At 44.5% G+C, this 22,399-nt stretch overlaps 1 protein-coding gene across 5 annotated transcripts in view; it reads right to left on the reverse strand.

The window, feature by feature from the left end:
• The window catches only part of DGKI (diacylglycerol kinase iota), a 293,322-nt gene extending 271,218 nt beyond the window's left edge, over positions 1–22,104 (reverse strand). For 4 of the 5 annotated variants that reach the window (XM_039520216.1, XM_039520215.1, XM_039520214.1 and 1 more), the window contains exon 1: positions 21,750–22,104. In XM_039520216.1, the coding sequence (XP_039376150.1) occupies positions 21,750–21,946 (197 nt within the window). In that variant the 5' untranslated portion in view covers positions 21,947–22,104. Of the gene's footprint in view, positions 1–21,519; positions 21,639–21,749 lie in introns of those variants that run through there. The other variant, XM_039520218.1, reaches the window with a different exon arrangement.
• Positions 22,105–22,399: the final 295 nt, after the last annotated feature.

A 22,399-nucleotide genomic window follows, 5' to 3' on the forward strand; every position in this document is an offset into this window, starting at 1 on the left:
GTGCACACTGCACTCAGGGGCATGGGGTGAGGTGAGCGGTGGTGATGAGGGAGCTTGGAAAATGGGGGGCTGCAGTGACTCCCCCACTCCAGGGCTGCCGTGGGAGAGAGGCCTTTCCCCCTCAGCTCCGGTGAGGAGAGAGGACTCCGTCAGCCCCAGGGCTGCCGCAGCCGGGGACTGACACTCTACCCCAGCCCAGGTGCTGCTGTGGGGAGAGAGGGCTGGGGAGAATTCTCTCTCCCCGATGCAGCCCCGGGCAGCCTGCACCCCAAACCCCTCATCCCTGACCCCACCCCAGAGCCCGCATCCCCAGCCAAAGCCCTCACCCCCCACACCTCAACCCTCTGCTCCAGCTCTGAGCCCTCTCCCACATCCTGAACCCCTCACCTACAGCTCCATCCCAGAGCCCACACCCACACCCGGAGCCCTCACCACAACTCTCTGCCCGAGCCCTGAGCCCCCTCCCACACTCTGAACCCCTTGGCCCCACATCACCTCCACATTGGTGCATATAAGAAAATTCATTCTGCACATGGATGGGAAAAATTAGAGGGAACATTTACCAGGTCCCTAGAAAAATCTGCTGTTCTACATTCCATTTCCCATACACACCCGCTCTGCCCCCCAAACATGAGTTAACTAAATAACACAAGAGAGAAACAAAACAGAAGCAACACACTCGCGCCCATGCATAAACCTGCAGGCACTTTCTTGCCAGCAGTTCCATCCCAGTGTCACCCTCAGCTACACGACATCCACCCTCCTCCCCGTTCCCCCGTTATATAGTAATAACTGCTCAACAGATCTTCTACTAAAACATCTCTGCTAAGCAGTCTGGGTCACAACAACAGTAGCAGCAGCAAGTCAAAACGAAGCAGTTGTTGTCTTGCTGACAGAATGCAAGACTCACTGACTGGAGAGAAGAAACCAGCAGAATACTAGAAAGGCAATTCAAATTCTTCCAGCTTTCCTGTGTAAAACATACCGAAACATAGTAATACCCTCCTCACCACATCAATGGGAATGGTCTACTGGCCACTGCACTGACAAAATAGGCTTGGTGGGGGCTGTTGAAAGCAAATGATCTGATTCGCTGAACATTTCATATAGTGCTTCAGGTCAGTTCCTAGGATCTTGGGACAGAACATCCACGCTTACCTAATTCAATTTGCTCTCTCTGCTAACTAGCCTTTAGGAGCAAATGAGGCAAAAACTACGCTATCAGACACCAATTCTGCAATATTCTAACTCCAGAAGTCACGATGTTCCTGATACAACCAGCTACAAAGACAAAACTCATTAGAGGTTAAAGTGGCCTTTCACAATCATGTCAGCAATAAGTGGTTAAGCTACTTTGATTTCAATTATTTTTAAAATGGTATTACTTTTATGCCCTTGTGTTTATTCCTCAAGTAAATTGTAGTAGAACATTAACCCCAATGGCATATATTTTTCCACACCTAAAAAGGGAAATAAAAAAAAAATACATGGGAGAAGTGAGTGTGGATTCACACCTGGATAATCCATGCCAGGGAAATCTGTGGCTCTCTCTTTTTCTCTCAAGCTGGTTTACAAAGCTGCTAGCTAATACATCTTGGAAAACTGAAAGCAATTTTTTTTTAGAAACAATTCTGTTCTTCTATTGTATATCTACCTCTTTTCTCTGAGCCTTGTTCTTTATTTGGAACAATGTTTTGTATAAAAACAGGAGCTTTGTTTGTTTTTTTTTAAATGCATCTGTTCCAGCTGCTTACTCCTCACTTAAAACTCGTAATTAATCCTCTTTTTATGACACCATAATTGTTTCCACAGCAACCAGTTGTGATGTCAAACAGGATTATAATTTTAGGTAGAAGCATACATAAATAAGAAGCTAATTCTATTTACAGTATTTGTTTAAATCCATAACAGTTGTTATGCCTGATCAAACCACTGACCCATCAAGTCCAGCATTTTTCATAGATAGATAATTAGGGTTGGAAGAGACCTCAGGAGATCATCTAGTCCAACCCACTGCTCAAAGTGGGACCAATCCCCAAATGGCCCCCTCAAGGATTGAAGTCACAACCCTGGGTTTAGCAGGCCAATGCTCAAACCACTGAGCTATCCCTCCCCCCCAGAGGTGGCCAATACCTGATATCTCAGAGGTGGGCAACCAGAAAAACAAAGAGTAATGTACCTAGTCAAGTGTGGAAAGCTATATCACAAAAAGAAGACTATTCCTGTCCAGCCTCTGCAGGTGACCCCTTTGCACTGTGAAGCATGAAGGTTGGTAACTATTATACCTTTTTGAATGTAGATAGTAGTGAGCCTGGCAGCAAATGTGACTCATGTTCATATTAAAGTCTCATACTTCTTCGAATACTGCTAAACATTTTGCTTCAATGATTTCCTGCAGCAGTAAATTCCCTAATAAATGCACATGAAACAAACAATTATATAGGGCACAGAAAGGAGAAGCCCCTGAGCACACTTATTTTATATCCTTTTATTCCACTCAAACTAAATAACCTCAGTCTATCATCTTTCCTTCTGCAGAATAATCACAAACACTCCAGTGACTTAAGTAATCTACAGTAGCCTTCTTTGGTCCTTTTCCATTTCAGCTGCATTGGTTTTTTTTTTTTTTTTAAACTTTCCAGCAAACAAGAGTTACAAAGAGAGAAGAAAAAGGAATCAAAAGACCCAAATATCAAAAACCATCCAGACAGCATCAATCACCATATCAACAATTCTCAAATGTCATTGATGAGGTATAAATATTTGGTTTCCCCTTTAGTTTTTTCTTCAATTTAGTTTTTATCGTTCCAATGAGATTAATAAAGGTGGGTCGTTCGTAAGAACGATCCTAATTTTAAGGAGTGATCAAAAATTGAGACTGGCCCATAAAAGTGGACACATGGGAGCTGTAAAGATGGGTGAGTGTTCCATTCCAACATACACACCTTTCACCAAGTATATACAGTCATTCCTAACAAGCTGGCTCATTATTCCCTGCCCAGGCTGGTTGGAGATGGACTATTTAAGCCCAGCACCTACTCCTGATCCTTCAGAGAAATGCCTTCCCAGCCCTGAGCATCTAATCCCAGTTATCCCCACAAGATAACTGATGTCCAATAATTAGAATAATAATGTCCAATAACGGCCCGTTTCTTTCTTAAATCCCATTAAGGTGGATTCTGACAGGAGCAAAGAATTCCAGACAGTTAATATTCTCTGAGAAAGGAAAAACAAAATAACTTTTGGAATTTAACTTAAAAACTTTCTATTATTCATTTAGTCTCTAGAAAAAGTGCCGGTTTGACAGCCCTGGGGAATGAGCTCTCTATATATCCACAGAACAGGTATAGAGTGTGTGAACAGCAATAGTGCAGGCTTCCCCATGTTACCCTGTCAATGTGCCTCAACCCTGACCTGGAGGGTCCACCTCCAATGGTCAGACGGTGTGGTTCAGTCTCCTTTCTGCAGAAGCTAACAGTGAAGGTATCAATTAGTGTTAAATGTAGTACTAGTTCCTGTAACAGATCCTTTTCCAATGTAAAATTAATGATAACCCAACTCATTTCATATAGGCCACCAGGCTTCAGATAATTACTTTTGGCCATTACTAGAGTTAGCTGAAACTCATTCTGAATCAGAACAAAAACAAAAACTTGAAAATATCCCACTTTAGTGAAATTGGGGTGGGGGGAGAGAAATCATTTTGGGTCAATCATTCCAAGTCTGACTTTATTTTATATTATGATTTAATAATATAAAATAAATATCAAAATGCTTTTTAAAAAAGAAATGTCAAAACAAAATTTCATCAAAATTGACACATTCCCACAGAAAAGTTCCCCTTAGAAAATTTAATCAGCTCTAGTCACTATCAACCTGGGTGAGATTGAACTACAATGGCATTATATATCATAGTACCTCCACAGATAGCATCTGCTGCTCACATCCCCTCTTCTCTATGTTTTAGTTTTGATGGAGAATTTTTTGTTTTTGTTATTATTTTGGGAGATACCCGTGGGTTTTCTCATTGATGCTTTGTTTGAATAGATCCTTTACAAAAGTCTCTGAGATACCTCTTACGCTTTTACATACATACACCCACTGCTCAGAAGACTCCACTGTGATGCATTCTTTAAGCCAACATGCTTGTTTGTATTATCTACTTGTTTGAATACCTCTGTCATTAAACGAGCTGACAGTTGACATCCTTTATTTTGTCTGTGCATGTTTAATGCTACCTTGAATAGATAGTCTGAGATGATCTCATTATTTTGCATTTATCCCGGTATTATTTATGTTTGATACATAATAGAAGATGGCTTGTGTGAATGTGTAGTAAATTTTCCTCATTGTTTTACAGCCTTGCTGTGAAGAGCTGTTAGAACAGATTCACAATGGGCCCAACATTTCCATCAAGCAAACAGGATTCTCAACACCTGACAAATTGTGACACCATCTTCAGGATGATTGAATCAGAACAATGCTCCAGCTGCAACAATCAGATGGAGGAGGGGTGGAAGATGATACCCAGTCAGAAAGAAGCATAAATAAGGCTTTGGGGTGTGGGGGAGGAGAGACTGCTAACTCATGGACTTCCCTGTACAAGAGCCAGAAGACTTTCTAGTTCAGAGCTGCACTTTCTGCAGTAGTGTCAGTGTGAAAGGAGGACTGGAATCCTGACATACTTTTTGCATGACCTTTCTGAGACAGCAGTGTGCTTCTGCTGTTGGAGAAGAGTTAACTTCTTCTTCTCCCGCACCTCATGTCAGGGGTGGATTAGCAGAAAACTGGGGCCATGGGCTCAAAGGAAATAAAACCCTCACACACACACACACACACACACACAAATGGACTTTTCTAAGCTCAAAAGCCATGCTGATAGATAGCCTTATCTGTAGTATTTGTTCACAGCTGGTACAATCTTTCTGAACCCCAATCTCCTCTCAAATTTTCCCCTGTCCCACTGTTGCTTGTGTGAGGGATTCCAACATTAACTGGCTGAAAATGCCTGAAAGTCTGATCAGGGCCACAATGACTCCCCCCGTTGGTGCTTCTTTCTGCAGCCTGACATTAGGCACATAGCTGAGCTTTCCCAGCACATCATCTCATGCACCCTGTGTCCTGTAGGAGGCATGGGCACAGGGTTTTCATTCAGAGAGATGTACAGTTGAAGAGTGGCAAAATGAGCATTGGTGACAGAAGGGCAACACCATCAGGTGGCTGCTTAACAATCTACATGAAAGGAGCTGGGCTCTTGTCCCATCCCTAGCAGCCTATTAAAAAGATGGCACCCTCTTGGTAGGCTTCGGAGAGAGAGAGAGAGAGAGGCCAACAGCTGAACAGAAATTAAATGATCCTTTCACTCCACTAACTTGGGGCTGAGGCATATTTAGTCATGATGGAAGGTTACATGGCTGCTATCTGTGGTGCTCCTTTCTTGTGAGCAAACAGAGGCCCTCAGCTTCTAGGGTATATCAACACAGCACCCTTCATAAGCACAAGACTGACCCTTTTTTTCCCCTCTAACATTATGTTATTAGTTACCATTACATCAGAGGAGGAAGTAGTACAGAGCCCCAATAGAATAAATGACAAGAGCATTTAGATAACAGCACGTGTTCCTTCATCTCCTTCAAAACCTCTAGGTCCAGAATGCAAAATGGCAGAGGAGAGGGTAAGCAGGAGAGGGAAGAAAGGAGCCAGCACTGAGGGCTTCAATGGCTATGGGTTTCTCTTTTTCTGCACCCAGTTTTTATGGCTGCATTACTTTAATTCAATACAACGTCAGATTTTAACAAAAATATTGAGCACAAAACCTCCCTCAGAAAGGAGGGAATTGCAAAGCTAAGCAGCCATTGACTGACAGGTTGATGGTGTTTTCACAATCCTATCAAAGCAGATGACAGAACCATATTTTGCTGTCTTCCTCTTCCACTTTGGGGAAAGGAGAAGGGACAGCATGATCAGTGAGAGGGATTAGTGGAGGCTTTTCCCTAAACTTCATTGCTACCTGATCTCTGGCACCTTCCCTAGATTTGAAATGAGAAATTGCAATGAACAGCTTGGAGCCTAATGCACCACTTGGAACTGAATTGACTGAATCTTGTTTATCTGGATGACCATACTGTCGAAATAAAAACAGCTGAACGCTGTACTAGAAATCTCTCTTGTCTACGAAGAACAATCAGCAAACTCATCAAAGGTCTCTGCCTAAAAATGTATAGGGCACAGTGTAATTACAAAGGAATAGAAATTGACTTTAAAAAAAAAAAGAAAAGCCATGCACGAGTCTTGTGTGAAACAGACATCTTAGCTGGAGAGCACACATTCCAGGCTAGATTGTGCCCTGCACTGGACAATACAGGTGCACAACAGAAAGAAAAGAAGACACAAGAAGCTGTCTTCAGCTTCAAACCATGCATTTCAGCCTGATGGAATGTAACTGGGAAGCGGAGGTGCAGCTCTTGGTTAGTGTCATTGGTGGCACCAGTCTGCCCAAAGGGGTGAAGCAAGGGCAAAGCCATGGACTTCGTCATGAGCCAGCAGAGCTGAGCCCACTCGGTGGTAGTGCATGGCTGCATCCTGTCCAAAAGGTGATGGAACTTCTCCCCCAGTATACACTCCCCTCCAGAGCCCAAGGAGAAATTCTGAGACAGCCACAATTCCTCCAGCTCCACAGCTTCCCCACGTTCCCCTCTAACGGGGGCTTAAAACCACAGCATACTCCTCAGTGTACAATTGTTTCCCCCACTTTCAAAGACAACCACTTGAGAGACTGAATAGCTCAGGGAACTGATAGTGAGGGAAGATGACTTTCACCTCTAGGTCATTGTTTTGATCACAGACCACATCAACTGTGTCTGAACATGATCAGTTAGCTGCTTGAGGGCCTATGTGAAATGAATTATTGGTCTCAATCCAGCTTCTAATGGACCCAGTATTACAGCTGACACCAACTATCCCTCAACCCCCGTGTCAGTCTAGTCAGTTCTTGGCCTCTCTTGCTTAGACGTGGAAACTGAGTAGCCCTCTCCCCATTGCCGACAGTGGTGCAGACAGCCACACACATATTGTGCACAGTGCATACCATTGGCAATGGTGCCAAGACATCAGTGTTGGACCCTCCTGGTGCAAGAGCTGGCCCCAAAGAAGTGGTGAGAAGCAGTGTCACTGCCCACCCACATTTGGCCCCTGCGGTCCCTCCAGCATGATGTGGGGGAGCCCCTTTGGGGCCAAATCTGAGTGGGCAGTGGGGTATCCAGCACTTCTCCTCCTTGCCACAGCTATGGGGACAGTTCCTGTACCAGGACTCCCTCACCCCCCAAGGGGAATGCCTAGCCTCACTCCACTTCTAGCAGGACTCACTCAGTGACAGCTTCAAGACCTCTGCTACTACAAGTATGGAGAGTTATGGTGAGTGCCTCCATGGGGGAGCCCTCTGGGAAAGGGGCAACTGGGAGGCCTGCAGCATCCCATGTGAAAAATTTCTGGGGGCACCCCTGACTTTCCATATGTTGAAATGACTAGTCATTTTAGCAATATGATGACCTACATCATGGAAACATGAAATGAAAGGCAGGTGGCTGTTCCAGATCTTCAGGGACAAAAATAGCCCATCAAGACTCCCTATAGCACCAAATGAGAATAAGCATAATGTTCAAATTGCTATCCAGTCTGGTCTATTATTTGCTTGTAACATGGATCCTGATTGCAATATGACACAGGATTCTCTGCACTGACGGTTTCCAGCACTCCCCACCAACAGCTTTATGAAAGGGTGCTTTTTCTGAGGAAGGGAGAGGGACAGATTTCTCTCATGTTGATTGGGGAACTCCAAAATCAGGCTCTCTCGTCCACCTTTTACAAATAAGGTGCCTATGCCAAGTTGTGATCACGGCAACATATCCTGTCTTTTTAGGACTTAAGGAATTCCATAATGGCAAACACAACTTGGTGGGGGGGGGGGGAGAACAGCTTATACTGAGCTTCCTGATAGTAAAGCCACAGAGCAGCACTGAACTATCAAGCCTATGCCAGCCACAGGAGACAGGAAGAAGCTGATCTCAAGCAGGCTGAATAACAAATATAGCCATTCACTATGGAATGTGAAGTGCAGTAGGTGTACACATGTGTGTTCTTCATCCACGTCTCCGTACCCTGCTGCTATGCAATTCGAAGAACACCACACCGTGTGCAGAGCATAGCTGTTCTGGTAACCATCGGAAAGCAGCAGGAAGGACAACAGCAGTTTCCAGGTAAGCAGAGCAACAAGCCAGGGAAGGAGACAGTGAGAAGGACAGCGACACAGAGAGAGAGAGAAAGAGGGGTGGTAGTCAGGCAGGAGGGAGGACACTGAGAAATCAAATTTTCTATCATAATTGCCAGAAACAAAAATTAAATAAGAAACTATTTAACCCAAAGCAAAATATATTGGCCTGGAAGAAAGAGTGACAGCTGAATCTGCTGGCTACCTGCAGAGGCAAAATGAAAAATAAAACATGGCTTTCCTCTGATCTGACACAAAGCCCAATGCTCCTGAAGATTCAGGCTGCTTGGGCACTGCTGATTCCTTCGTCAATGTCACTTTAAATCATATAAAGCCCTGAAGGTGACTTCAAAACCACAGTGGGGTGCAAAGTCCTGTGAGTCTGAGCAGCAGAAATTACACAGGTACTGTATGAGAAACATCCCTCCAGGTAAAGGCACTTTTCCTTTGCTTCCAGTCTGCATGGGTTTGTACATAGCCCCTGTGTTTCACTTTGTGTTTCAGAGTCCAACGACCCTCAAAACTCACAGTGAAACTTGTCCACATCTGTGGAGTTTAACTTGAGTTTGTGGGGAAGCCATGGGTCTTAACTAGAGTAAATGGTGGAATCTCTGTAACTGAAGTCTTTACATCAAGATTTGAGGACTTCTGTAACTTAGCCAGAGGTTATAAGCATATTGCAGCAGTGGGTGGGTGAGGTTCTGTGGCCTGCGATGTGCAGGAGGTCAGATTAAATGATCATGATGGTCCCTTCTGGCCTTAAAGTCAAAGTCTATGACTCAGTCTCCTAGAGTGTCGACTCAGAACTATAACTCAGCCTAAAATCTGCAAAAGCTGAGGGCCTGACCCAGGGCTGGTGCAACCCATTAGGCGACTTAGGCAGTCGCCTAGGGCGCTAGCATTTGGGGGGTGGCATTTCGGGTCCTTCAGTGGCAACCGCAGCGGCCGGATCTTCGGCCGCCCCAGTCATTGTCAGCATTTAGGCAGAGGGACCTGGGGCAGGGGGGGCGCAGGGAGGGCCGCCTGCAGCAAGTAAGGGTGGGGGGGCGGCACGCAGGGAAACTCCCAGCCCCAGCTCACCTCTGCTCCACCTCCTCCCCTGAGCACACCACCCCACTCTGCTTCTCTCCCTCCCAGGCTTGCGGTGCCAAACAGCTGATTGGCGACGGCATGCTCGGGAAGGAGGCGGAGCACAGGTGAGCTGCCGCACGGCTCCCCGGGCCGGGGGGGAGCTGCTGTGGGGGGGGGGTCGCCTCAGGGCAGAGGGGGGGAGCTGCTTGCAGGGGGGGCGCATCAGGGCGGGGGTGGGGAGCTGCCATGGGGTGGCACCTTAGGGCAGGGGTGGGTGGAGAGCTGCCACAGGACTCAGGGGGTGGGGCAAGGTGGAAGTTTCGCCTAGGGCGCGAAACATCCTTGCACCCGCCCTGGCCTGAATCTGCAAGCTCCCCACACAAGGAACTCCACTGACATCAGTAGGTGAGATCCACACACAGAGATCCCATAGGATGCAGTCTTTAGTTTGTAATGAAATCCATTGGGTTTTCTCAACAAAAAGTTTTGCACAGACATACTCATGGGATCATTTGGTAATTAGATAAGAGCATAAGAACTACCCCCATTACCACCCCCAGAGGAAACTCATTAGCAGGCTAATGAAATAAAGTAATGATACAGTATCATGACGAGAATGCTTCTCTGACATCTTTTTATGCTAAAAAGCTTGAAAGCCATTTCATTTTCTCTCTCTCCCCCAGCCCCCAGAGTCATCCCAGCACCCTGGAGAGCATGATAAAATAGCACAAGGGACCAGTTTCTAAACATAGTGGGATTCTAAGTGGCACAACTCTCATCAGCTTTGATGGGATATGTGCAGTTTAACCTTTCCCTACCACGCACCACTCTGAAAGTGTACCCCAAAGGGTCAAATTCCCATCTGGCATACATTTTGGAAAGGACTATCAGGCCATCAGAGCATATGATTTCATGCCACCTTTCAGAAAACCAAGTGCTGGAGCACTTGTTTGGGGAGTGAAGGAACGTCACATAAAAAGCATGGTGCCTTTCACAAGCAAAAGATTTACACACAAAGTTGTTTTTCATACCACAAGTTCTTCTGTTTCTCCTTGTGAGGACTAAACATGTCCCAGCCAGAACTTCCCCACTCACTCCTCTTACGCACCGTGACTAGGCATAGCCTGTTTCACACCCACATGGCACACTCAATCCTTCCGGCAGTGAAAAGTGGCACGATTTTTAAGGGCATATCCACTTCTTAAATTGACTGAGGATTTGGAAATGGCTTCTGCCACTACCAACCTGAGCTGGCATCCAGGAGACAACTGATGTTGAGAAAGTTCTCATTCCCCTGCCCTTCCGTGAGATGAGCCCAAAGTCTCCACTCCCAACTCCTGCCAGTCAAGTGTTTCCCAAGAAAACCAGAAATAGAGCCCATGGCTCCCAAATGAGAGTGCAAGGTTCCCAGCACTGGACAAATGGCTCATCCCAGCAATACTGTCTTTAAAATGGAACCACACTGTGAAACCCAGCTCTGTTCTAGGGTCATTGACCACTATCTCCTCTGCAATTACACACTGTTTTTAAGTGAATTCAGTGCTGGTGAAATGTGTGCAACTGGCAGCCCAAAAGACTGAAATCCTGTAAGTAATTGTGCCCTGTATTCCTTCACACAGGTATAGGATGGGAAATGGTGGGGGAAGTTATCATGCTTCAACCCCACCAACTCTATTCCCATTCGATCCTGGGCCTTGCAGATGAAGCTATTAGCAAGGGGAGCCTCTTCATGGAGATGGTCTAGATGATCTAATAGCTCTTTTCCATCTCTATCTTCTGTTATTTATGAGTCATCTCACAACCCACCAAAACAACCTTTGGCTGGAAATGGCTTCTGCCACTACCAACCTGAGCTGGCTTTGAGCTGGTAGCCAGGAGACAAGAAGTTTTGGATCTCATTACCAATCCCAACAGCTCATCCCCAATTTACAATTTTGAGACTCTGTGGCCTTCCCAGAAATGTCACAGAGCACACCAGAGTAGTGTCAGAGTCCATCGCAGTGTCCAAAGGCACTCTCCCTTTATCAAGAAAATAACAGCACTATAGCCAATGATCATGAATTCCTTACAGCCAGTTAGGAAGTATTTAATAAAGCTGCTAGTTCTTAACTTTCACACTGAGTCATCTTAGTGCACTACTTGCAGGGTCTCAGAAATCTGGGACACTACATGCTACCCTGTGGTGGCCTAAGGCTAAACGTAGTTCTTGAAAAATGAACTGCCACAATCATTCAACATGCAAATAATTTGGAGCCCAAAATTTGACAACGTGCACGCCACTAATGAGATGAAGTGATAATGTTCTTGCACCTGCCTGCCCTCTGACTCTCCCACACCCACATTTTTTTTGAAAGTTGTTGTCTTGATTCTCTTATTTCCTTTTGAAGTGAAGGAACGGTTTTGTAGTTAAAGGCATATGATTAAGAATCAGGGCTCTAGGTTCTATTCCCAGTTTTGTCACAGACTTTGTGTGTGACCTTGAGCAAGTCACTTTATCCTTCTGTGTCTCAGTTTTTCCCATTTATAAAATGGGGATAATACTTCCCTACCACAGAGAGATTTTTGTACAGCTTAATGAATTATTTTTAAAGCATTTTGAGGACTTTGGGTGGAGCATGACAGAGAAGTGTTAACTTTTGAGGCTTGTCAAAGTGAGGGACCTGGAGTAAGGTGACATGACAACAAATATAGCACAGGGTTGGTTTTTTCCCCAATGAAACTCTTTCATTGCACCCAAGTCCTGATGCACCACACTGCCTGCTAATCCACTTATGGGCCTCTCCTCAGCAGAGACTTCCAAGAGTGCAAAATTGCATGATTGTTTTGTAACATGAACAAATCCTCACTGGCAGCAAGGATAAGAATCCCTAACAATCTCCCCAACTCTGTCCCCAAAAAAATGCTACATTTCATATAAAACCAGAAGGCAAAACCAGGTTTCAAGAGGACAACAGACCAGCACATTAACTCACTGAAATTTCTTATCTTTCTTGTTTGATAACATACAGACATAGCTAGACCACCCTGACAGCTTCCCTGGAAGTTCAAGATGCTAGTCATTGAGACACCCCAGTAGAGAAGTGATTTTGAAATTCTTGTACCATGGAAGAACCAGTGGTGGGAGGCAGGGCAAAGAACCAGCCAGATGCATTCAGTCCCCTGTGCTAAGGATGGTTAGCTGGTGTGAGGAATAAGAGGGAAAACTGTGAGAAGAGTAAGAAAAAGAAGCTATCTAAACCAGGAGAAGCCTAATCATAGAATATCAGGGTTGGAAGGGACCTCAGGAGGTCATCTAGTCCAACCCTCTGCTCAAACCAGGACCAATCTCCAGACAGCTTTTTACCCCAGATCCCTAAATGACCCCCTCAAGGACTGAACTCACAACCCTGGGTTTAGCAGGTCAATGCTCAAACCACTGAGCTATCCCTCAGTACTGCCCCTTTGACAGGAATTCCTGCAGTCTGGTTTAAAGCTGTTAGTTGTCAGCGCTGAGCTGTGACCCTTCTTGGCATAACACCTTCAATCAAAAATGAGGCCAGAAATGAGGTAGTTCAGAAAACCAAGGGCCTTCACTTTGTGCAAAAACATTCACATTCTATATACATAAATATGAATGACCACAGCTGAAAGGAAAGTTGAATTAAAAAAAAGACACAGTAATCCATAAACAAGGGTTAGTAAAACAATGGTTGCTAATGATGTCCCTTCTTATTCCTCCATATATATTCACATAGAGCACACATGTATAGAGCCCAAAGAATACACAGTCCAGACCTATGTTCTCACATTCATAGGCTGTACCACACACATTAAGCCCACAGAAAGATTTAGTACATAGCTAAGTTCTCTTTCCATCACCAACAGATGATTTTTACAACACAGCCTACAAAATACATAGCACGGGTCAAACATACACAACATACATACCTACACTGGTCAAAAATACACACGCACACACACTCAAATATACACCCTTCTGCATACAGATGAAGGTATCCACATATCATCTTGCCTGCCCACACAAACAGAAGCCCATGAATTACTCATTGCAGACCCATGGTCACAGACTCCTACAACCTCTGTGTACACACACGCTCAAAGAAAGACAATTCATTTTCCCTCTTTTTTTTTTTTATTTGCCATTCTTCACCTTTCCCACCCCTAGGCAGGTTCTCTCTGATGCAGGTGATGATTGGTCAAACTGCTCAGACCTCCCAGAGCACCAGAAAGAAAACCCATTAGGGTACTCAAATGAGCAATATGATTGAGCTAATATATCACTCCAGCCAAAACATGGTGTGCAAACCCTTGTAGACCAACACCACTGAAAGGGGTTCCTCTACCCCACACCCCATTTCATTTCAAGACAAGACTCCTCTTGACAACACTGCAGCTAGAAGAAGCTGCCAAGAGAGCTGCAAGTCTCTCCTGCCTGCTTTTGTTTTTTAATATCTGGGAAAGCCTTTGACTGATTATCAGTGTCACATGCTAGGACTGTGCGGGATTTACAGCAAAATAAGCCAGAGAATTAGTGAGTTGGAAAGCGCACAGAAGGTAATTTTGCATCTACGTGTCAGCTTCCCAGCAGCCCTACCAGAGAGCCAAGTTCAACCAAATAAAAAGCTGGAAGGAGCCACATGAGGTTGCATGAAAATCATTTTGTCAACACTGATACTGTCTCAGGTGAGACATGTGGATTATTGGATTATGTACTCCATGGGAATAACAATAATGAAGGTGTTCTCACCCTGTGTGGCACTGATTCAGCTTTCATTAGTTTATGCTTTTCACCTGGGGCAGTTGCCAGGCAATCCTAGACTATAGTTTTGTACCTATGTTAAATAACACTTTATTATGCACTTATACAGGCCCTGATTCATCAAACCAGATAAGCATGTGCTTAATTTAGAGTAGTTCCATTGCAGTCAGTGTGACTACTTATGTGCTTAAGGGTAAGCACAACTAAATACTGTACCTTGCTGAATCTGGGTGAATATTACAGAGATTTACAAACATGAACAAGTATTATCCCTATGTATCAAATGGGGCAAGTGGGATACATGGTCTAAATTTTCAGAAGTGGCCATTAATTTTAGGTGCCCATATTGAGACATCCAGGGCCTGATTTTCAGGGGTGCTGAGGATCCAAAACTCTAAAATAAAGTCAAAAGAAGCTGTGGGTGCTCAGCATCTTTGAAAATTGGACCCCATATACATTAAGTTGGGTGCCTGAAAGCTAACGTACCCTATTGAAAGTTTTGGATCAAGTACTTTGTTCAAAACATTACACAGCTAGTTAATGACAGAACTGGGAATAGAACTCTGGTTTCCTCAGCCCCAGACCTAAACGCTGGCCACTAGAACAAGTTATTTCCCTGGCATCCCCCTGATTTGGTGCAACATACCCAATGTAATTCTCTAACAGACTTGATTCTCTTATACATCATCACGGAGCACTACACTGCTATGCCACTAGATCAATCATCTTGAAGGTATGTGTCACAAAGCAAAACAGAAAAAGAGAGTGGGTATAGGAATAGAGAAGGGTCAAATTTTGTAAACTTGGGGGACTTGGTTCCTTAAAGAAAAATGCAACAAAAACATTTTACCAAATGGGGGTTTAAATTAATTAATTAATTAATCCTGCATTAGTACAGCACTAGACTAGAAAATTTAGTGGTTCCCCCCCCCCCATTTTATTTTTAGGATTCACACATAACAGATACATTAAAGTTCCCAAGTGAGTGGAAAGTTTTAAAAGCAACAGAAAACTTGGTGGGTTGGGTGGCGAGAAGCAACTGCCCCAGAGTAAGGCTATTTAGCCATGGTATTATTTGTGCCTCTTAACGGTCATAGCCTCTCTTCATTTATTAAGCAGAACTCAGAACCTCCACTTCCGTTTTCAAAGCATTATAAATAGTTTAAAGGAGAGCTCTTTGAAGGCCTCACCATGTACCCAAAAGTATGAAGTTGATGCATTTTGCAGTAAATTATAAAAAAGTGGTAATGCTTCAAGGGGGAAAGCAAAGTAGTTTGAAACGTCATATGTCAGCGTGTCCCATAACAGTGTTACATGAAACGCAATAGAAGAAGGTTGTAAGCAGCTGTCATGGGATTGAGCCAGTACCTGAAACTTATTTTTTGACATGTGTTAAAGGACAAAAATTCATCTCCTGCCATTTTGATATAGGATTACCTCTGTAATTCACGTTGCTGACTGGGAGACCCATTAAGGATTAGATAATGTTGAGAGTAAGCAAACAACATAATTAAAAGATCAAAGATACTCCATCACAGAAGGTTTTTTATTTTATTTTGACAAATTTAATTCAGTTTTAATTATTTATAATGCTTCATGGTACACTAGTAAATGTGCTGTCATATTCTGTAAAAGTAATGAAGTCTTAGTAGTATGAGATGTCACCATAGCACTGTCTCTACTACTCAATTTTCACTGAGAAGTGAAGTGAGACCTACAGGAGTTTTGTGAGAATTATCGTATTTCCAAGTGAGTGACGTGAGAATTACAGAGGTTCTGGTCTATTCTTTGCAATTTTGTTGTGGTCCAGAGACTCCTCCTTAGCTCCAGGCTTATCCAGCTAAGTATTTATACCACATTAATCATTGTGGTATCAAAGCACCTCATGGTCTTTGCCATGTATCAGACAGTGACTAGTTCCATCTGACCAGAGCCTCCTTGGGTTTTGTGGCCATTGCTCACAAATAATAATCATGGAAATTCCAACTGCCAATTTTAAAGAGTCACTTTTCTGAGTGGAACTAGACTTTAAACAGACTCAGTAACACAGAAACACCACCCCCAACCACTTGCATTAGTAAAACTGAAACAACATTGTTTCCTATCAGGGCAGGCTGCATTAGCCAAATACAATGTATGATGAGTGAGTAGCCAGGCTGCTACATATTAGCAGTGCAGGGCTCATTCATTGTAGCTCCTGTTCCAAACATCCTTGACAAACCCCTGAGCAAAAGCCATACACTGCTAAGGTTTCCAAAGCCTGTTTAACACTCCATCAAATAAAGGTTGTCTGCCACAGGTCAAGGTGAAGACAGAATTAAATTTATGGACTATATAACTTATTCATAGGAAAGTTCTTTGGTGAATTTCACTTTAACTCTTAAAAGACTGCAACTGACAACTTTTAAAAAAACAGAAACCTCACCTTCCTATTCCATGTGTCAAATACTTCACATGTTAACAGCACTGAGAATTAGAAGTGAAAGAAGTTTAAAGAGCCAATGTCCTTGTCAAGATTTATGCTCTTTGTTTACTTTTTAATATTTCTCTCCACTTAAATAATGAAAACCCACTTAAATAATGATAGCCAAGAGAGTGCAGTTTCACTTTAGTTTATACTCAATTTAATTTTAATGTTTGTAAACCTGCTATGGTTTGGGGTTTCAAATGTGTCAGGATGATGTCTACCTTAAACCTTTCATGGGCTGTTTTCTTTAGTGGAAACATTTCTACTGATCGTCAGTTTGACAAAAGCTGCTTTTAACAAAATAATAAAGTTTGGACTAAAGTTAAGTTGACAGTGTCCCTTTTAAGTGAAATATATGGAGTTTGCAGAGGCAAAATTCTGGTAAAAATTATGGGTGGATGGGAGGAAGCTTTCCCAGCACCTTTATGTGATAACATCCAAAAAAAATCAACCCAGCTAATTAAATGTCCAGGTAGGTCTTGTGATTTTAGGGGTAGTGCTCCTAGAAGGACCAGAGTTAGCAAAGCTTTTGTTTTGTGGAAGGGGCATCTGTTTCTGCCAATTTCTGTGGAGGATGGAGGTGAATTTTTCATTAAATCAATATATTTAAACAATGACAAACTTCAATTTGTAAGCCCAATATTCATATTTAGTTGCTTAAGATGCTTACCACAGTATTTGGGCAGTAAAAATCAGCACTAAAATGGCTGCTGGGGTGCTTGTATTCCAATGTAAAGTCCCGGATATGGAAGAGGATTTCCCAATTTAGATGCCAGGCAGACCATTTCCTCAACTTTCATATAGACCAAACAGCCACTGGGCTGGCCACATATCCTTGATTTAGAGAAAATGCCACACACCCACAATGCTTTTTTACAATGTTGCTAGAGAGACTGTAAGATACATGCTACTTGATAGCTAAGGTCTAGCAGCAAAGCCCAGAGCTTGCTTCACATAACTATGTATTGAGACTACTCCAAGCCTGAAAATGACTAATCAAAGTTAGAAGGGCAAGTACCCCATCTGCAAATGAAGATCTACTTAAACTAACTGTACATATACATATTCAACATACACACTATCTTATGCACAAGCACAGATAAGTTCCACATTCCCACTGTGTATATAAATACACTGCTGGGAGGAAAATAGCAAGCAACCATCTATCCTAATAGTATGAGCAGCTTTTGGAGTAAACAAAATGTTTCTTCCTCTAGTAGCTCTGCAAACATTCTCTTGGTATAGACTGAATATGGTAGATGAGAGTTGGCAACACAATACACTTAATTGATTTTGGAGCACTATGTGCAACATGCCTAAAGACGCAAAGCAATTTGTTATGTGGTTTTCTCTAAATCCCAAATACTGATTAGATTTCACTATATAAAGGGACAAATATGCCCATGTGTGCATATATTACACAACTTCATTACCAATTTAATAAATCAATCCCTGCGCTCACATACACTGGTCACATGAATGCAAACATTTACATCTAAACTAGCTTGATTATTATAGTTATGGCATAGCCCCTGTAAAACTAACAAGTTATATTTTCACAGTAACTACATAATTACCCTAACTAGATCTTCTTACAATGAAACAGTTGTTGCTTAGCAACTAAATGGGAGGATGAAAGGAATGGAACTAAGAAAAAGTAACCAAAATTCATGTACAACACAGGTTGTCTTTGACAGGAAAGAGGCATACAAACACACCACATTACAAAAATTTCCTTTCTTCCTTTCCCCCTCCCTTCTCCCCGCCTTTGCCGGAAAAACATCTCGCCCCCTTCCTTGCCTCATGTTCCACTTGGCCACTTGTCACTAATGCAGTTTTTACATTTATTTGCATGGGTCTGGGCTATAGCATGTTCCTGCTATATTCTTTTATGTACATATAAATACAGATGTATGCTTGTGTGTCAATATAATACACACACAAAGACAACCCTAAATGAACCATTTGAAAGCCAGTGTGGTGCTTTGAATAATTTCTATTGTACTATTGTGTGAAGGAGTCCAAGTGCCAATATAAATAGTTTCCTGTGTATTATACAGTCATTTGCATTTATAAATCCATTGCAGCACCATAATTTGCAGAGAAAAAGGGGTAGTAATTTTAAGAGGGGGAAAAAACAAACTCACCAGCAGTGCTTTGTAGAAGTCTATGACTCTGGTGTTTGCTCTATGGGTAAATGAAAGAAAGGAACATTCCTTGCAGGAAATCAGTTCCAAAAAAAAAAAAGTGTGTGGAAATCCCGGGATGCATCGAGAATTTATTTTCCTTTTCTCAGTCTAAATCAAGCAGAATGAATAATATGCCTCCAGAAATGGTTATTTAAAAGCTACTGAGAAAACCTCCCATTTCTAAAGGTTCAGGACTTGCTGCATGCCCACACAAATGTGGGGAAAGGGAGGGGGAAGAAATCCCACTATTCCTCCCAATCTACATTTATTATGAAACCCTTACATATGCACAGTACAGATACGTGGGGGATCCAGTGAAAAGACTCCTCATACATCACAGTACCAGGGAAAGAGAACATGTTACAAATAGATTTGTAAGTATAAGATACCCAAACTAATCAAATGAAGTGAACGTATACAGCTTGAATAGAAACACTTCCCAAATCTACTGCAAAACACATCTCTCTTGCACCAAAAGCATGTTAGCTGGCAGATGTCAACATTTAGAACTGACCCTCCCTAGCTTCAGGGCTGGTGCTACCATTTAGGCAAACTAGGCGGTTGCCTAGGGCGCCAAGATTTGGGGGCACCAAAAAGCAGAGCCCCCCCAAAATGTTTAAAGCCGTTTCAGCGGCCGCTGTGCTGAGCCGCTGCCGGCACCGCCGGCAGCCCGGGAGTTCCACCGTGCAGCGCTGCTTCGCTTTTCCCGCCTCCCAGGCTTGCGACGCCAATCAGCTGTTTGGTGCCGCAAGCCTGGGAGGAGAATTAGAGCGGAGGCAGCGTGCTCGGGGAGGACGCGGAGCAGAGGTGAGCTGGGGTGGGGAGGGGAGGTACCGCACGGCTCCCTGGGCCGGGGGTGGGGAGCTGCCATGGGGGGGCACCTCAGGGCAGGGGGGGAGCTGCCGCTGGGGGGGAGGCGCGGGGAGCCGCTGCAGGGCTGGGGGGCGCAAGGTGGAAGTTTCGCCTAGGGTGTGAAACTTCCTTGCACCGCCCTGCCTAGCTTATTAACCCACCTGTGGAGTTCCCCGTCTTCAGCTGAAACTGGCACAAGCTGCTGCCACAAAATTAACAGTTTTAAAAAACATACTGTAATAAAGTTATTAAAATATTGAAAGATGCTATATACACAAAAAGTTCAAGAGGAGACCAGTGTCACTCACTAAGGACAGCCCAGTATGAATCACTCACAGCTTTATTCTCATCACCCCTTACTCAAAGTCAGAAGAAATATATTCTACCTACACATGAGGTATTATTCAAATTCAGCTTTAACTATGGAGGGGCAACATCTCCCCACAAGTATGTAATTACATCATTTTAAACCATCACTGCGAGAGAGAGAGAGAGAGAGAGAGAGAGAGAGTGCAGCATTATTAACCTGACTAGAATACAAGGGGACAGCCCAAAAGTATTTTTAAGAAGCACCTCAGTGCTAGTGAAAGTTGCTGATTTGACAGCCCTGGACACAGAAGTCCTATTTTATTCTAAAGGCAGAATAGTAGCAGCTATATGATCTTCTTCCACCCTCAAGTTAACGTGGCTCACCCCTGACACAGGTGTGGGGTCATACTGTGATGGGTTTTGGGGGGACATGTGGTTGTAAATCATCTAGAACTAGACTGAGTCCACCAACTTCCCTGACATGAGCCAAACACCTCTTAAATAGGAACAATTTTCAATAGTTACTGACTTGGGAGCAGATGGTAACTGGTAACCTAAAAAAGGAAGGACTCCATTAGCATGCCCTAGTTATCAAGTCACAGAAATGTATTTTTGAAAGAGGAATCTAGTTGTTTGAGTATATGGTGTAAATGCATTGTGACAAAATGAAAAAAGTCATAAAAGCAACACCACACTTCAGTTATATCAAATGCCCACACTTTCCAGGTGTTTGGACATGCTTAGCCTTTGGTCTTCTGCCTCACAAATCAGCCAAGTTGTGTGGGTAGTCGGTATAACCACCCACACACCTTGTCATCTGCTAATGCTTACATAATGACTCACTGGGGGGTTGAGGGGGAGAGAAAGAACACTTGCTCTTCATGACACTTTCCATAGAGAAATTCTGATCAGAAATAGCAATGCTACAGGAAAATGTTTTTGTGACCCCTAGCTAATAAATGTTTGGAGGCCCAAGCAATGATAGGCAGCCTTAATTTTATTCTAAACAGCAAAACTCAAGAATCACTCCACTCCCCTGACAGTCAAGCAGCATTTCTGACCCTCTTTGGATAATCCTGAAGTCTGCACACACACCCCTCCTAATGCTCTCTACCTATTTGGAGGGTTATCGTAAACAAGATCATGGTTTCTTTTTTAGCGTAATCCAGATTGACTGGGGAAAATAAAAGCAACACAGACAATTATGGTGCTGCCCTCACCCTAATCCCTGACTCTGCAACATCATTCTGACAGCGTAACTCCCACAGCCTGCTGTCAGGGCACTCCATGCAAAGACTACATCAGAACCAACTGCCACAATATAGCACATTTCATGGACAAGCATACTAATATACCTACACATACATATAAATGCATATATATATAAAACACATATATGCATACACACACACTATTTCCTATAGCACCGTCTCTATATTTTAGCCCACTGAGTAAGAGTCTTTCTTGTGGAATCTCTCTCCCTCCCAAACCCACCACCACTTCCTCAAAGCTGTCTGTCCGCTCCTGGAGACCACCAGAGCCAGCTCAGTGAACTACTGGGGGTCCCCGCATCTCAGCCTGAGCTCCCCCGCTGGCCCATTCCTACCTTCTGGAGTGGTTCAAGCTACCAACTTGGTGCCTCCTCTCAGCTATTTCCAGAGCAGCAAGACTGCAGCCCTGAAGCCGGAGCTTGCAGCAGCCACCACGGAAACTTCCAAGGCTGGAGACCTTTTCCTGCGGCTCCAGGAGTCCCCCCATCCCAACCCCCGGACTCCCGAGGCTGGTGCAAGGGGCGCGTGTCTGGGCTCGGTAGCCCCCTCCCCCGCCCTCACCCACCTGTAGGACACCTGCTTCCTGAAGGTTAAGTTCCTCAGCTTTTCTTCCAGGGACTCTTCCTTCTGGCCGGCGACTCCCATCTCCTCCTCGGCAGCGGCCGCCGCGCTCCTCGTGTCCCCACCGCCCTCGGCTCCTCGGCAGCAGCTGCCGCTGCCTGCAGCCCCCTTGTCCTCGCCGGCTGCCGACGGGGGGTTCATTGCGGGGCGGGAAGGACCGCAGCCCCCCGGGCCCTGAGCAGCAGGGAGCAGGCGCGGGGCCGGCCGCGGCTGCAGCCGCTGGGGTGGGGGGACAGGGCCAGGGACGGGACGGCTGCTGCAGCTGGAGCCGCTCGCGGAGGAGGCTGCAAATGGCAGCACCTTCCCGCAGCATCCATCGGCGGCTGCACTGCAGCGGGGCATTGTGGGAAACTCTCTGCCTCCCCCTCCTCCCGGGCCAATCAGCGCCCGCCTCCTCCTGCTGGGGCTCCTGCCACGCCCTCCTAGGACGGGAGCAGCAGCATCGCCTCCAGCCGGGCCAGGGGCCCGGGAGCGGGTGGGGGAAGCGGCTCGGGAGCCGCAGGGCGCTTCCTTGCACTAGGGCTGAGGCGAATGGGCCCGGGAGGCGGCAGGACAATATTTTTTCAGGAGCCAGTGAGGGAAGAGGGGGAAATG

The sequence above is a fragment of the Mauremys reevesii genome, linkage group 1 (assembly GCF_016161935.1).
Source record: "Mauremys reevesii isolate NIE-2019 linkage group 1, ASM1616193v1, whole genome shotgun sequence".
Taxonomy (NCBI): Eukaryota; Metazoa; Chordata; order Testudines; family Geoemydidae; genus Mauremys; species Mauremys reevesii.